Below are 15,783 nucleotides of genomic sequence, written 5' to 3' on the forward strand. Positions count from 1 at the left end.
CTGGCCTTGGACATTCCCAGGGATCCAGGGGCAGCCACAGCTTCCCTGGGCACCCTGTGCCAGGGCTGGAATTCCTTCCCAAATCCCCACCTAACCCTGCCCTCTGCCAGTCTGAAGCCATTCCCTGTGTCCTGGCACTCCAAGCTTTTGTAAATAGGCTAAAAATTCTCTCCCACCAATCCATACATTTAAAAAATAATGATAATTCCCAAATGAAAGCACCAGTAAAGTGTGTGGTCAGAAGGAAGAAGAAAACACAATGATAGAATGCTAAAAGTTATGGGATTTATGTGAAAACAGAGGAAATTTGCCCATTCTCCATCAACTGTCAGCAGGAAAGAGAGATGCAATTATTGACTGGCACCAAACTGTAAAGGCAGGAATGAGAAGTGGCAATTCTTGCATGAGCTTCTTGAGATACCAAGCTCTGTGGAGGGATGAATATTTTGTTTCACTTTACCCCACTTGTGCTTTAATATTTTTTAAATTTTTTTTCTTTACTTCTTTAATTTCAGAGGAAGAAGAGAGGAAGTAAATTACATTGCAGAAAAAAAAAATGGGTAAATCCCCTCCTCCCACCTTATTTTAATTTGGTTTATTTAAACAGCCCCAGCAGGGCAAGAAACTGGGAAAGGAGAGCGAGGGGAGAGTAGAAAGAGCCTTTAGGATGTGAAGGCTGGTGCCTTCCTCCCTGAGCAGTGAAAGTGGCAATTGTGGTGCTTTGGCAGAGGCAAACAGGGGCTGGCAGCTGCTGCAGCTGATCCCTTTGGGTGCTGAGAGCGAGGATTTGGTGCTGCTGCTCCCTTGCCCTGTCTGTCCATGGGTGTCTGTCCGTGCTATGCGACATCTCCAGGGCTCCTCTTCCTGGGAGTGGAGCCAATCCATCCTGGAGGGAAAGGGATCGAGAGGTGGATGTCCAAATGCTTTAGTGCAGCCCCTTTTTGCTGCTGCCTGCTGGGCAGTGCCTGCAGAGGGGCGCTGGCAGCAGGAGCTGCTGCCCTGTGCCATGGCATCACCCTGCCTTTGGGTTCCAGCCCCCGAGAACCAGCCAGCACTGGGGGCTGAGCAGTTCTAATAGTTAATTGGAATGCTATCGTGGCCTGAGCAGAACAAAACAGAAATAATCAGGCTTAAAACAAACAAAAAACCCCCAAAAGCAACACAGTGTTATTTTAGAATAAAAGCACATGTAGCTGAGCGAATACTCCTGACGAGCAAGGACATGGATTTCTCCCAGGGCATCCTGCAGTCCTGTAGGGGAGAAGTGACCTTATTTGCATTTTTCTTGTTGAATTGCTGTTGGGATTTCTGCAGCACAGCAAGAGCAAATTCCTCCAGGAGAACATGGAAATATCACAGCACTAACGCAATATCCTCCAAGTAGCTTCCTGCTCCTCAGCCCCTGCTGCCCTCCTGCCCTCCCACCACCCCCAGCCAGCAATGACAGCCCTCAGCCTCTTCCTTTCCCATTTCCCCCTCATTGCCTTCAGTATTCCCAAAATTGCTGTCTCCCCTTTTCCAGAACAGTCTGGGACCTCCCCTCCCGGCCGCGCCCTCGCCGTGCGCTCCTCGCGAAGGTCAGCGCTCGGTGCTTGGAGGCTGTGATCCCAGACGCCTCTCTGGGGAGCCTTTTCCATTCTAATCAGGTCCTCTAATTGCTTAGGCTCTTCCCCAGCATGAAGCCCTGCTCCAGTTTTGCAGGCAGATAATTAAATCCCGAGCCCAGGAGCGGCGGTGCAGCCGCGCCGCGACTTCTTCTCCTCCGCGTCTTCTCCTCGTCTTCCCACCCTGCCAGGGCAGCTGAGGCAGGAGCACGGAGCTTTGGGAGCCATGGATCATCTGCCTGGGGAGTATCCAGCACTGGGATGGCTCCAAAACCAGGGAGGTGCTGCAGCTCACAGCAGTGCACCCGAGGATCCGTCCCAAACATCCCAAAATCCGTTTGTCCTTTTCTTGGAGATGCGCTGCGATCTTCCCGCAGGAGAATGAAAGCAGCAGGATGCCAGGAAGGGCTATTAACTGTCACCTCTCAAACTCCCTGTATAATGTATGCACATGCTAATTACATTGTAGGAATAGCGTGGATTAATTATACACATCACAAGTGGGATACAGCGTTTTGGTATTTAAAGGATATTTTTATATAAATGACACATTTGGAAGTGGAAAATAGCAAAGATTGGGTTTGTCCAATGAAAGACGGCAAAATTCTGGATTTAATGTATAATATAACCTTTATTCTTTTTCCTCTAAACTCTTGGAAACTTACATAACAATCGTGCTTTAATTATGACACCGTTTATAGACATTTAAAATGCATCTTAATTTATAAATATTTTACATTTGGTCCATAGAACAGGTTGCAATTTACTAAATAATACTGTACTCTTTTAAACAGGCTCTGTATATATTTTTGAATATGTATATATTACATATATATTTTTATATAGAGATAGATTTGCTTGGTGTTGGATATTTCCTTATTGCAAAAAGCATATATGATCATACAATAATCTTTCTTTTTCAGGGCAAGTACTACAAAAAAGATACAGCTATTCACAGTTTACACACAGTAGTTCTACAACACTAGTTTGTGCTATGTGATAACGTTTGTACAGCTTTTTGCTAAAGAGCAGGTCTGTCAAACATCTGTCATAATTGTTTACAATCAAACATTAAATACTGCATTTTTCTTAGAACAACATGGGACTCGGTTACATTAAACAATAAAGAGAAAGTCGGAGTTTTTACCCTTAGTCTAATGAAATTCACAAGTATGATGTATCACGTGTAATGTCTGTGTAGGATGTAGGGGTTCCTCTAAATCCCAAAGACTTACAGGACGTTTGCATCTCAGCTATGGCCGTTTAGGATGGAGCTTAGATCTCGTAGTATTTTACATTTGACCTAGGTATGAAACAGTTTAGAACCTACCCAACATACTCTGAGAGTTTAGGATGTAGTTTGAAATACATGTGTATTATATATATATATTATTTCTACATAATGTGCTTGACATTCTGAGAATAATACCTTATTGCAAGAACATGTTTGTCACCTTCAGACGAGAACAACGAAAAACCCAACATTCACAGGTAACATGTTTTTTTTTGTTTTTTTTTTTCCACGTAGTAGTCCTACATAAATTGTGCTATCTAACATTGTACGGTGCACAAAAAAAGTTTGCTGAAAAGCATGTTTTTCATTGCACAGTTCTGTCACAGTCATTTACAATCAAACATCACCCTCCCCAAAAAAAAAACAAACCAAAAACAAAAAAGCCTCCTTGCCTGTCTTATCTTATAGCTGCCAAACGAGAAATGCCGAGCGGGGCTCCCGCTGCATTCCCCACACAGGGAGAACTTCCAGGGGCTGGCTGGAGCCCAGAGTGGGATTGCAGGGGATCAAAGAGCTCTCCCTCGTGCCCTCAGCACCACCCAGCCCCTGGAAATGGAAATCCCACTGCTCTCAAAGTGCTGGGGTTTGGGGTGGGAGCTGGGGGAGTTCTCGGGCAGGTTCAATCAAGCCCTACGTTGGAACTCACTTTGATCTTGGTTTGGTTTCTATTTTGGTGGCAATGCAATAGTAGAGTGATAACAGCATGATAAAAGCTCAGGGAGTCTGAGCTTGAATGGCAAATACTTTGTATTTTACTCCTGGGAATCTCTAAGAGCTCTCGGCTATTACTTTGCTAAAAAAGTTAAAAGTCGTATTTATGCCTCTAACATTGATTCACGCAGATATCTTCTTTTTACAAGAAGCAAGATATGTACTTTTAAGGAAATTTATGACCTTGTTTGAAAGTCACCCTGAAAGGCTGAGCACAGCCAGTGTGTTTGGCCTGGGCTGCTCTGCCACAAACAACTCAATTTTTGCGCTAGGAATGTTTTTAAAGGCTGTGCCTGCTGTTAATTGAAGGAAGTGTCTCTTCCCCCCTCGAATGGCCTCAGCTGGAACAAATTTTAAGGGCAGACTTTTGCACTGGAAATCACTTGTTTACAAAATACTCCGTTCTCTTTTTGTACAAAACAACTCCAAACTTAATTTTACTCCTGCAAAGTCAGAAATAACAGTCTTGGGATTCAGCGGTAAGAAATAGTGATCGACTACTAAAAATCAGCAGCACAAAACTTCAAATAGTCGTGCTAAAAGGTAGATTAAAAAGGTCTTGGCACATCAATTTACAAATTCCAAGGTATGCAACTATCATTGTGAAAGGATAAAAACATTAACAGTCTGGATTGCTGGAGAACACAAAAACACTGTCAAACATCTGAGCTCGCGACGGCTGGATCGAACCCATGGCGATTCCCTCGGAGTGGAGATGACCTTGTTGCTTTTTTTTTTCCTCTTTTTTTTTTTTAATATGTATTTTTTATTTTTTTTTTTTTTTTGCCACTAGAGGTAGGTAATTATATTCTCAGATGTGAATTTGTGGTCATATTCAACCATATTTTTTGTTTTTCTGGAGGAGGAGCGGAACTTGGAGGAGAGAGGAGTTTAGATGTAGGCTTCTTTGTTGGCAGAGTTGCTCTGTTGGGCCTGGTCTGGCCCATTCTCAGGGTGGGTGATGTCTTCACTTGGCTGAATCATCACTTGGATGCGCTGTTCAAAGGACAACAGTAAATGTGAGGCAGCCAAAAAACTCTTTCTAACCTTACTCTTCTTTTTTTTTTTTTTTCCTAAATATTTAAAGACAATTCTTTACAGCCACCTCTCTTGCCAGGGAACCAGCAGCAAGCCACTTGCACTAAACAGAATTCCAGCTCTGTCCTGAAGGTGACAGGAGGAGCTGAAACACCCTGTGCCAAATGCTGGGTGCCTACAAGGAGCTTTCCTGGGGAAAAGCAATGGGGAGAGGCTCTGCTGTGAGCCCAGGGTCCAGCACTGCATGGGCACCAGAGCGATGGGCATCTCCCCAGGAGAACTGAGAGCTCCTCCAAGGATAAACCAGTGTTTTAGAGTGTTTTACAGTGTTTTATTCCTATTCTGTCTTTCCTCGTCCTTTTGTCCTCTCTGTTCCTTCAGCTTCTCTGCCCAGCTCATGGCACAGAATAGATCTCAAAGAAATCTCCTATCTCAAAGCAATCTCCTATCTCAAAGCAATCTCTCTTATATCTCAAAAGCAATCCCAGTTTGGCTCCTCAGAGCCTCTCACTGGTGCAGGCTCCCCCCTCACTTAATAATAATTTATCAATGCTTTCAAAAATACGACCTCAATCCGCAACAAGGCTGAGATGAGGAACTCTTACCATGGTCTCACACAACCCTCCACAAAGAGCAGCTGTATTTTAGGGCAACAGTTCTCCTTTTGCACCTAAAAGTTTCCATAAGACCAAGAGAAATCTATTCAAAATGTAGGAGCTAAGAACTGGCAGGGAGGGAAAGAAAAAAAAAATCAAAACCCAGATTTTTTTGTGCAGGCTTCTTTAAAGCCTCACTGAGTCCTTCAAAATTTGCTGAAGACAAATATTTGGATCAAGATCTGAGCATTTCATGAGGCATCACTCGTCAATTCTGCTTAAGATCATCCAGCCCTTTGCAAAGATGGCTCTGTCAGCTGATTTTAGAATATTCCAGAAGTTCTGACAAATTCCTTTTGACAGTCTTTGGTTGCCACAATCACAGAGTGTTTCAGTACTTGGGCTGGAGAACTGGCTGTGATGTACAGGAGGAGCTGGAGAGGGAAAACTGAGGATCCACCCAGATTGAAAAATGAGGTGTGGTGATTGTGGGTGGCTCCTGAACGATGTGTGGGGCAGTAATGTGGTCAATATTTCCCACCCCTTCAGCAGCACATCTCTGAGGACCTCAGAACTGACTGAAATAGAAACTGAGTGAAATAAAAACTGACTGTAATAAAAACTGACTGAAAAAAAGACTGTCTTCCATGAGAAGTGTTACGTTCTTTAAAAAAGGAGCAGTCAGGGAGAGGCTGAGAGCAATGAGAAAAAGCCCCTAATGTTCTTCACAGAGTGACTGCCCACAGAAATCCTTTAAATAAAGGCTCAAGGGAAGTGTTCCCAAGGTATTCCACGTCCTCCCTCCCAGCTGCAGCAGAGCAGGGCGGGTGAAATGCAGGAGCTGAAGCCTTGGGGGCCATCAGGGACATGCAGAGCAGGGTCACTGAGCAGACCATGCAATCCCAGAGTTCTGGAGCTCAGCCCCTGATTTTGATTCCAGCTCCCCAGAGCATCCCCTGCCGTGATCCGCGGCCGCGTGTCTGGCATTAATCAGGACAAATTTCCATAATTTGCAAACTTCTCCTCTGGTTTCTAGGTGTGAGGAGCTGGAATGCCAAGTGTCTGCAGCTGCCAGAGCAGAGATAAGGACCCTGTGGAACGTGGGGAGTTGTGTTCAGCAACAGATGGCTCAGACACTCTCTTCTCTTTTGGTTGGCACTTTTATGGTTTTTTTGGGGTTTTTTTTAGCTCAAAGCAAAATGACTGAGGGGGAAATAGATGAGAGGAAAGAAGTGCCCAGCAATCTTTGATTGCACAGGTGCCAAGGTGTGGCAGTCATATTTTCAGAAAAATCCCTTGGCCCAGGTTTTTCTCCTGGGAAGCTGAGAAGCCTCAGAGAAAAAAAAGAAAACAATTTTTATCTCATTTGCTTCTCCTGTGTTGTGCTCACATGTGGAATGTGTTTGGAGATTGTTCACCCACAGGTGACCGTTTCATTGGTTCCATGTGAATTATTTTGACCTAATGACCAATCAGAGCCAAGCTGTGTTGAGGCTCTGGAAGGAGTCATGAGTTTTCATTATTATCCTTTTAACCTTCTGTCTGTATCCTTTCCTGTAGTTTTTAGTATAGCTTAGTATAGTATTCCATAATATAATATAATATGATATAATATGATATAATATGATATATGATATGATATGATATAATATAATATAATATAATATAATATAATATAATATATCTTAATAAAATAAAAATAATAAAATATAAATATAATAGAAATATAATATAATATATTAAATTAGTATATTAATATATAATCTAGTATCTTAATAAAATATTAATAAAATATTAATAAAATATTAATAAAATAATAAATTAGCTTTCTAAGAACATGGAGTCAGATTCGTCATTCCTTCCTTCATCTGGGCACCCCACAAATACCATACCAGGGGGGTTGGGACAGGCAGGCTTACCTGTTTTAGGGATCCTTTCAGGGTGAGGAACATGTATGCCATGTAGCCAGGAATCAGCACCATAGAGGACAGGGCCATGAACCAGCCCACCCCCTGGCCCCATTTTGGGAACACGTAACTGCCCATGGTCAGGGGGGTCATCTGCACAGCACTGAAGATGAACACTCCCTGCAAAGCAGAAGGGAGGGTTTGGGGTCAGATTCCCACAGTGTTCTGGCTTCAAGAGTTTTTCTGGAGCTTCCCAAGATGCCTCTTGCCAAAATGAATGTTTCACCTCAAAGCTGTGTTTTCACATATAAACCTGCACCTCAGATAATCCAGGTGTGCTGCTGGGGAAAACAGGGATCCTGGGAATAGCTGGAACCCAAAAGCAGCTGGGGGAAATAGGGATCCTGGGAATAGCTGGAACCCAAAAGCAACTGGGGAAAACAGGGATCCTGGGAATAGCTGGAACCCAAAAGCAACTGGGGAAAACAGGGATCCTGGGAATAGCTGGAACCCAAAAGCAACGTGGGTGCTGTTGCTCAGTGGCACCACGTACATGTCCCCATTGTGCCATTGAGCAGCAGCACCCACGTGCCTTTGGGTTGTTCTCCAATGATGCCCTGCAGACACAGAATTCCATGGTCTATTCCCAGGAAAATCTCCTGTGCTGGCCTGTCCCAAATGGCTAAAGCAGCCAGGAAACCCTGCTAAAGTGAATCAGGAGGGAGGGAGGCTCATTCTGATCCAGGCTGAGCCCTCGTGCAGGACAGAGGCAGATTCTTATCCCTGCTCTGCAAATTCCCAGAGGCAGATTTTTATCCCTGCTCTGAGCTGGGCTGGGCAGCACATTCTGCTGAGGACTTGACAAATCTGGCCAGTCTGATGATGCTGGGCATCTTCCTCCTGTGCCACTAAAGTAAAATGTTTCTCTTATGCTTTTATGTTCTTACAAAATGGAAATCTGCCTTGATCTGGGAAGGGATGACTCGAGGAACCCTCAACATGAGCACATTTCTGGGTCTTTTTAGTGCTCCTCATTTGCTTTCTCTGGTTAAATGCTGGCTCATGTGTAATAGTTTGTTACATTGCATCTGGGTTCAGTGTATGTGCAGTACATTTACATTTCTTTGCTTACTACTTCACAAAGTACTGAATGGGATTAACTGGGTAAAGTTTAGAATCAGGAAAAAGCTGTTCTGTGGTTTCCAGTACAGATTCATGGCAGAGTTTGCCAGAAAACCCACAGCAATGCAGTATAAAATGATTAATATATGCCACAGAATGCCACGAGGGAAGAACAAGAGTTTAAAACCCTGTTCTGTCACCAGAAGGGCTTGAAGGGAGGAATTCAGTTTACAGCATGTTGGCATTTTTGTGTACGTGGAAAATTTAGATTTTAGATTGCTAAATTCTATTTTAGAACACCAAAAAAAAAAAAAAAGCCAAAATTTGCTCCTCAAAGTTTTCTAACTCTGCCAATCAATCTCTTGAGCATTTCCAGAGGTCTAATAAAAATCTTGACTTCTCTTTTTGGGGCACAGTCTTCCTGGAATGACACTGCTTTTTGCTTATTGCCTTCAATGGGATTGTTCAAATCCTTAAAAAAGGAGAGAAGGCAGAACTAATATGGACCTGTGGGGCTGGAAATGACAAGGCTGCAGCACCCAGGCCACTCATTTACATCCTTTCAACCAGAGAATAAAAGTTTGTTCCTTACTGCCACAATGATAGGAGTGAAAAAGGACCAGCAGAGTTTCCACCAGATGCAGGGTCTGTATCCCACCATCTCTTGGATGTTGTCATAAAATCTATTAACACCTGGGTAAAGAAATAAGAAACAACACAGAAACATATCAGGTAGTGGAGTTGATGGGAAGCTCAATGGTTCTGAGAGATATAGTCATAAATTATGATTATGATATATGATATAGTCATAAATTATGATTATTATTTGGAAGCCCTACAAAGATCTCAACTTTTCCTCAAGGCAAAACGTGTGCAAACTCAAAAGCACCAAAAGTCACCTGTTCTCACTTTTCCACATCATAATTAATTAAATAGAGACCAGCAAACTTACTCCCATGCCAAAGGAGGAAGTTGCACATGGGAAGGTCAGATGCAAGAAACACCCTTGATTGATTCCAACTCTAGGGTATATTAGGATGAGAAAATTAGGGTATATTTTACAATTATAAACCTCTATAATTACAACAATTATAAACAATTATAATCCCAGCATTAACCAGCTTCATTGCAGTGCCCACCATGGATGGGCAGGAGTGGAGCTGCAATCAGAGGGCCCCTCCTGCTGCTGCTGCTCCCCACCAGCCTCCCAAAGCTGTGTCTGTCACCAGTCCATGGCTCTGATTTCTTCATGATTCTGTCACCAATTTATGGCTCTGATCTCTTCCAGAGCCTGGAGCTGACAATTCCAAGCTGTGGTTCAAGCCCTCTATGGACCATCCACCTAAGCTCCTTGTGGGGTCCCTTCCAGCTCAGAACATTCTGTGATTTCCGTGAGAATTTTGGTGTATTTTTCCATTTGCTGGGCTCTCCAGCAGTGCCTCTCCCCTGTTAAATGCTGTTCCATCCTCTCAGGCCCACTGAAATCCAGCAGGAAGCTCCTGGAGCAGCTGGAGTGCCTCAGTGGGGATGGAGCAGCTCCTCAGAGGAGCTGACACAGCTCTGAGGTCAAAAATGCTCTGTGACAATGTCCCACAGACCCATTAATGCTTACAGCCACAGACTGCCAGCCCAGGGTCTGGATATTTAAGGTGATTATTCCCTCACTGACCAAGGAGCCTGGCTCCCTGCAGGACCCTGGAGTGGGAGAATTTCTGGAAAAATGAAATATTGCAAATCCCAAGCGTCCTGAGGAAGTATGTACCCAAAACCTCTGAAGGTCCAGGCTTGCCAAGGAAGTGGGACAGGAAAGGATATGGAATATCACCCTTTTAATAGTCCTGAAACTCTTCATGGCTCCCAAGCCTCTAGGTAGGGTGTTTAAAAGGCAGCAGCACCTTCCACAAGCCAACTTTGAATTCTATCCACAGAAACCAAAGCCACTTTCAGTTCCACCCCCACCACGTGCACATCAGCCACAGATCAGAGGATGAATTATCCTCAGGGTGTGTAAAGCTTAGGGAAAAACACAAACAGGCTTATGTTTACCATAGCACCAGGATATCGAGATGCACTCAAAGAATACAAGGAACAAGAGACTCATTCCACTGGCAGAGTAGTAGTCAAAAAGCTTAAACACATAGATGCCACCCTGAAACAGAAAAAAAAAGTATGAAAAATAGAGCAAGGCCTCCAGCTTCAAAATGTAAGATACAAGCTAACAGTGGTGGGTAGGTTAAGGGCCTATTAGTGTAAATTAAACAGGTTAAGTTTTTTTAAGGCTTGAGGTCAATCCTGATGAAATTAAGATTGCTGCTGTTTAAACTGAAAAATTTAATTTTGCTGTTTGCTCTTTATTTGGTAATTTAATCATAATTTAATCATTAATCATTTCCCTCTAGCAGTTTGCAAAGTCAACATCTCCAGCTGCCACTTTTTTGGCTGTAGGAATGTGGGGATGTGCATTCTGCTGTCCCATGAGCCCTGCAGGGGACACCAAGGTGAGGCCTTTTTGGGGCTACCTAAAAACCAGAGGCCAGGCAGAATTAAGGGAATAAAAAGCAGTTCCATTTATTGAAGGGCCTGCAGGTACATTTAGGGCAGATGAAATCCCCCAGGGGCTACACCCAAAATAGACCACGGGTCAGGGGTTTTTATACTTTTATAAGTTTGGTCCATTTGCACATTGGGGGTTCATCTGCCGATTCCAGCTGCAGGTAATGAAGTCATTGAGCCCAAGGTTGCTCCCCCCAAGTCCCTTTTGTTCCCATCTCTGGGCCCTGGGGCAGTGAGGTGTCCTTGATTGCCAGGCCTGGAGAGGAATTGTTGTGTGTGCCCAAACTGGGGAAGCTGCAGCTGACACTGGGTGTGCAGTTTGGAGTGACACACTAAAGAACTGCAGGAGTACCAATAAATTAAATATAAAAGCCAAAAAGCCAAGGCATCATTCCCACTGACACTCAGGAAGTTGCTGCTTGATTTGCAGTAAATATCAGCTACAAGGGGGATTGGTGCTGTGTTTTTTCCCTCCCACACGTGTGATTTCTGTGTGAGGCAGTCCCAGCAAGCAGCAGCACACAGAGCAGGGATGAAAGCAGGCACTGCCACTCCATGCAGCTCCTGAGAGTGACTGCTCAGCCAACACCACTCTGAGCTTGAGGTTTATGTGAGCAACATCTTCAGGCAAGCTGCAGCTGACACTGGCTGTGAAGTTTGGAGTTTACACTAAAGAACAGCAGAGTACAAATATATGAAAACTACAATAGCTCAATATATAAAAGCAAAACAATCCTAATATTAAAGAAATGATACTAATATCAATGAATACAATACAAATAAAAATATCAAAGCTAAAGTCTTAAGGGCGTTCTACGCTTAAACCGCCTTAAGGGTCTTAAGGGCGTTCTACGCTTAAACCGCCCAAACCTTGGCGATCAGGAATCCCTGACAGTCCAGGGGCTGGCAGAGATTCCTGGCTGGGCTGGGGAAGGAGAATGGTGCAGCAGGGCAGAGGCAGCCCCAGGGATCCTACCTGAGTGATGTTGGACAGCCCTATCACGTAGGACACGATGCACACCACGGCGATGAAGAGCTCGCGGCGGTTGCGCAGCAGCTTGGGGAACTCGTCCACCAGGGCAGTGATGAACCCTTCCACGGTGCAGAACTGCAGGAAAAGGGACACAAAACACACTCCAGGGCCCAGCTGGACACAAAAAACACTGCAGAGCCCAGCATGGAGTTTTGGGGAGCAGTTTGTGATTGGAGCCTTGGCTGGCCTGAGGCTGCAGCCGTGCAGCGAGAAGTGAAAATTCGCTTGACTGCAGCGGAAGCTCTGCTCCTGAATCTCCTTGGCTCTGCCTAAAGAGATCTGTGCAAAAAGATTTCCAGCTCGAGGAGCACTCAGAATTCTGAGCTATGAACTGTTGCTTTCGCTCTGTGAACAGGAACTGCTCTTTTTTTGTAATAAAGATGATTTACCTACAGTTGAGGGCTTTGGTCCCTCAATCCTACAAAATAAATTTCCTTTTGTGTGATTAACTCACATACAAGAGAGCTAACACACAGAGAAAGTCTAACCAGATTGGTGCTGCATGCAGAAGGTTAAAGATTCTCATATGCAATAAATTAAATATTCTCTGTATCCCCAGGAAACATTTTTTGTTGAGGCTGTGTCCTCCAAATGGCCACACTCCAGAATCCCTCTGTGTGTATATATTCAGATAAATGTTATCATTATGGGGGCTGAAATATGATCTGTGCAAAAAGATTTCCAGCTCAAGGAGCACTCAAAATTCTGAGCTATGAACTGTTGCTTTCGCTCTGTGAACAGGAACTGCTCTTTTTTTGTAATAAAGATGATTTACCTACAGTTGAGGGTTTTGGTCCCTCAATCCTACAAAATAAAGTTCTTTTTTATGTGATTTACAAAATAAACTTCTTTTTTATGTGATACACGAAAGCCAACACACAGAGAAAGTCTAACCAGATTGGTGCTTCAGGCAGAAAGTTAAAGATTCTCATATGATTCTCATATGTAATAAATCAAATATTCTCTGTATCCCCAGAAAACATTTTTGTTGAGGCTGTGTCCTCCAAATGGCCACTCTCCAGAATCCCTCTGTGTGTATATATTCAGATAAATGTTATCATTATGGTGGCTGAAATATGAAAACCAAAAGATGAGTAAAGTTTTATTAATTTTCAGCAGAGCAAGTAGAATTCAACCAATGGTTACAGCTCGTGTAAATTAGAGTGGATGAAATGTTTCAGTGACAGACAGAAAATGCAGAAAGCATGACAGCCTGTAGATCCATCTTCCTTTTAATAATATTAGACCACCTTCCTCAGCTGTTAGTTGCCTAGAGACAAATGCTTTCAAGAATATTTTTGACCCAATTTTTCACAGCAGTTTCCCCCCAGATTGAGCAGTGGGTTTTAATGTCAAGCCTGAAGCTCACTGAAAAACAAAGAAATAAAAAGTGTAAATTTTCAACTTCCTTTCATCTCCTAGGATAAAATACCCTCCTTGGTCTTTTTGTGTTCACAGGCTGAAGTCAGCTTGGATTTGTAGGAAATGATGGATTTTCTCTCCTGAAAGGCTGGTCCAGTGCTAAGGCAGTAAATCCCACATTCCTTTATGTGCTGGGAGGGCTGTGCTAGGGACTGGGAGCTGCTGCTTTGCCAACTGCAGCTGATTGCAGGTAAATTAACACATCTGCCCAGGACTGGGCTCCTAAAAGTGATCCAAGAGTTCAGCAGCCAGGGGCAACTTCCCTGACCAAATCCTCCAAGTATTCCTTGTGAAATAAGGCAGGGAGCTCTCCTGAGTGCTGCCACTGGGGCTGTAATCTGGATTAAAATTAGCACTGATCAACAAAAGGTTTTATTGGACAGAGTTGTTTTTAAAGAGTTTTCTCTCATGCTCTGTGCTTTTTTATCTGTGTCCCAGTCAACATTTCTAATTATTCCACGTGTTAATTATTTAATAGTTTAATCTAGACAGAGAATATCTTGGATTTGCAAACCCCAGGGCTGAGCCTCCTCCTTCATTTTCAGTTGTCAGATCCCACCCAGAGCTTCAGTACAGCCTGAACCAATAAATTGGTGACCCTTTCCCTTGGGAAGTGATTTCAGAGCACATCAAAACCCAGAATATCCTCAGTAACCATCCCACTGCCCACGGAATTAACTCCAGATCTGAAAATGAAATGTGTGCTGTGTCTTTTTGCTCCAGTGGTGAGTTCTGGAGCCGCCCTTCAGAAATACCTGTGGCATCCAAATCTTGTAAAACACATCCCAGTGTCTCCTGCACAGCTGAACACTGAACAGGTATTTTTAACATTGTGATTTAACAGGGAATATTTCAAAGATAAGCCCCTTTTTGCCTGCAGAATAAATTTTCTGCCCATTTTTCATGTGCTTCCAGCAGATCATGAAAGAGCAGAGGTGTTCAAGCATCATTTTTTTGACTCAGTCTTTCCTGAATGCCTCCTATTCTTTATTTGATTATTCCAGGATGATCCTGCCCCAGTTCCAGCTGGCAGTGGAGAGCACAACCCTGTTGTGTTGTTGTGCCTGACCACAATGGGAAAGCAGCACCTGAAACTCTGAGTTTAGAGTTATACACTGAAGAACTGCAGGATTATGAATAGAAGAAAAATATAAAAGCTAAATATATAAAGAATCCTAATATAAAATAATGCTAATATAAAATAAACAACCCTAATATAAAATAAATAATCCTAATTTATTAAATAAATTCTAAATTATAAAATAATGAATTCGAAATGATAAAATAAAGAATCCTAAATTATGAAATAAAGAATCCTAAATTATAAAATAAAGAATCCTAAATTATGAAATAAAGAATCCTAAATTATTAAATAAATCCTAAATTATAAAATAAATAATCTTAATATACACTGAAGAACTGCAGGATTACAAATACATGAAAAATACAAAAGCTAAATATACAAAAAATCCTAATATAAAGTAATTTTAATATAAAAGAAATAATCTTAATTTATTAAATAAATTCTAAATTATAAAATAATGACTTTGAAAATTATAAAATAAATAATCCCACATTATAAAATAAATAATCCCAAATTATTAAATTAAGAATCTGAAATGATTAAATAAATCCCAAATTATAAAATAAATAATCCTAATAAAAATAAATAAAATGCAAAGAAAAACAGAAAATCTGCATTTTTATTGGTTTCCACCCCAGTTTTACCTGACTGTCAATGCCAAGCATGAGCAGCATGGAGAAGAAGAGTATTGCCCACAAAGGGGAGATGGGCAGCTGTGTCACTGCCTCTGGGTAAGCCAGAAATGCCAGTCCAGGGCCTGGGGAGAGACAGGAGACAGAACATCAATGGCAGGGCTGGGCTGGGATCCTCTGCTCCTGCTGGGCTCTGGATGCAGCCCCTGGGCAGAGATTCCACTGTTCACTGCTCCCTGCTCCTGCAAGCACCTGGGTTTGGAAATAAACCAGCCAAAACTAAAAAATAAAATAAAATAAAATAAAATAAAACAAAATAAAATAAAATAAAATAAAATAAAATAAAATATAAAATAAAATAAAACAAAACAAAATAAAATAAAATAAAATAAAATAAAATAAAATAAAATAAAATAAAATAAAATAAATGCACCCCAAATCGCCCAAAGCCAACCAAGCAGAGCAGCTGCTCCTGAGCCCCCTGCTCAGCCAAGGCAGGGGTGCTGTCCCTGGCTGGGGTCACCCCCAGGCACTGCTCAGCTCTGTCCCCTCCCTCAAGCAGCTTTTGACAGCTGCATTCTCCTGCTTGGCACCGTTCAGAACAGAAACAGAGCTCAGCAGTGGAGAGGACACTGTCCAGCATTTCCAGTATTCCCAGTTGCTGTTCCATTGCTCTCCCTCCCCCTAAATGCACATTTTAATAAACTCTGTCGTTGTGGATGACCAAACTTTTTAATTTTTCTTCTTGCTAACTGCAGATGGGGGACAGAGTGTTAAACTCCTTAAA

General features: G+C 42.6%; 1 protein-coding gene across 2 annotated transcripts in view; it reads right to left on the reverse strand.

The window, feature by feature from the left end:
* Positions 1-2,215: 2,215 nt before the first annotated feature.
* SLC6A1 (solute carrier family 6 member 1) overlaps positions 2,216-15,783 on the reverse strand; it is a 74,963-nt gene continuing 61,395 nt past the window's right edge. For both annotated transcript variants that reach the window (XM_054640120.2, XM_054640119.2), the window contains exons 10-15: positions 15,009-15,121; positions 11,802-11,933; positions 10,319-10,421; positions 8,865-8,965; positions 7,163-7,330; positions 2,216-4,605 (exon numbers count right to left, since the gene is read on the reverse strand). In XM_054640120.2, coding sequence (XP_054496095.1) covers positions 4,501-4,605; positions 7,163-7,330; positions 8,865-8,965; positions 10,319-10,421; positions 11,802-11,933; positions 15,009-15,121 — 722 coding nt within the window. In that variant the 3' untranslated portion in view covers positions 2,216-4,500. The remainder of the gene's footprint in view (positions 4,606-7,162; positions 7,331-8,864; positions 8,966-10,318; positions 10,422-11,801; positions 11,934-15,008; positions 15,122-15,783) is intronic.

The sequence above is a fragment of the Agelaius phoeniceus genome, chromosome 11, assembly GCF_051311805.1.
Source record: "Agelaius phoeniceus isolate bAgePho1 chromosome 11, bAgePho1.hap1, whole genome shotgun sequence".
In the NCBI taxonomy this organism is placed as follows: domain Eukaryota; kingdom Metazoa; phylum Chordata; class Aves; order Passeriformes; family Icteridae; genus Agelaius; species Agelaius phoeniceus.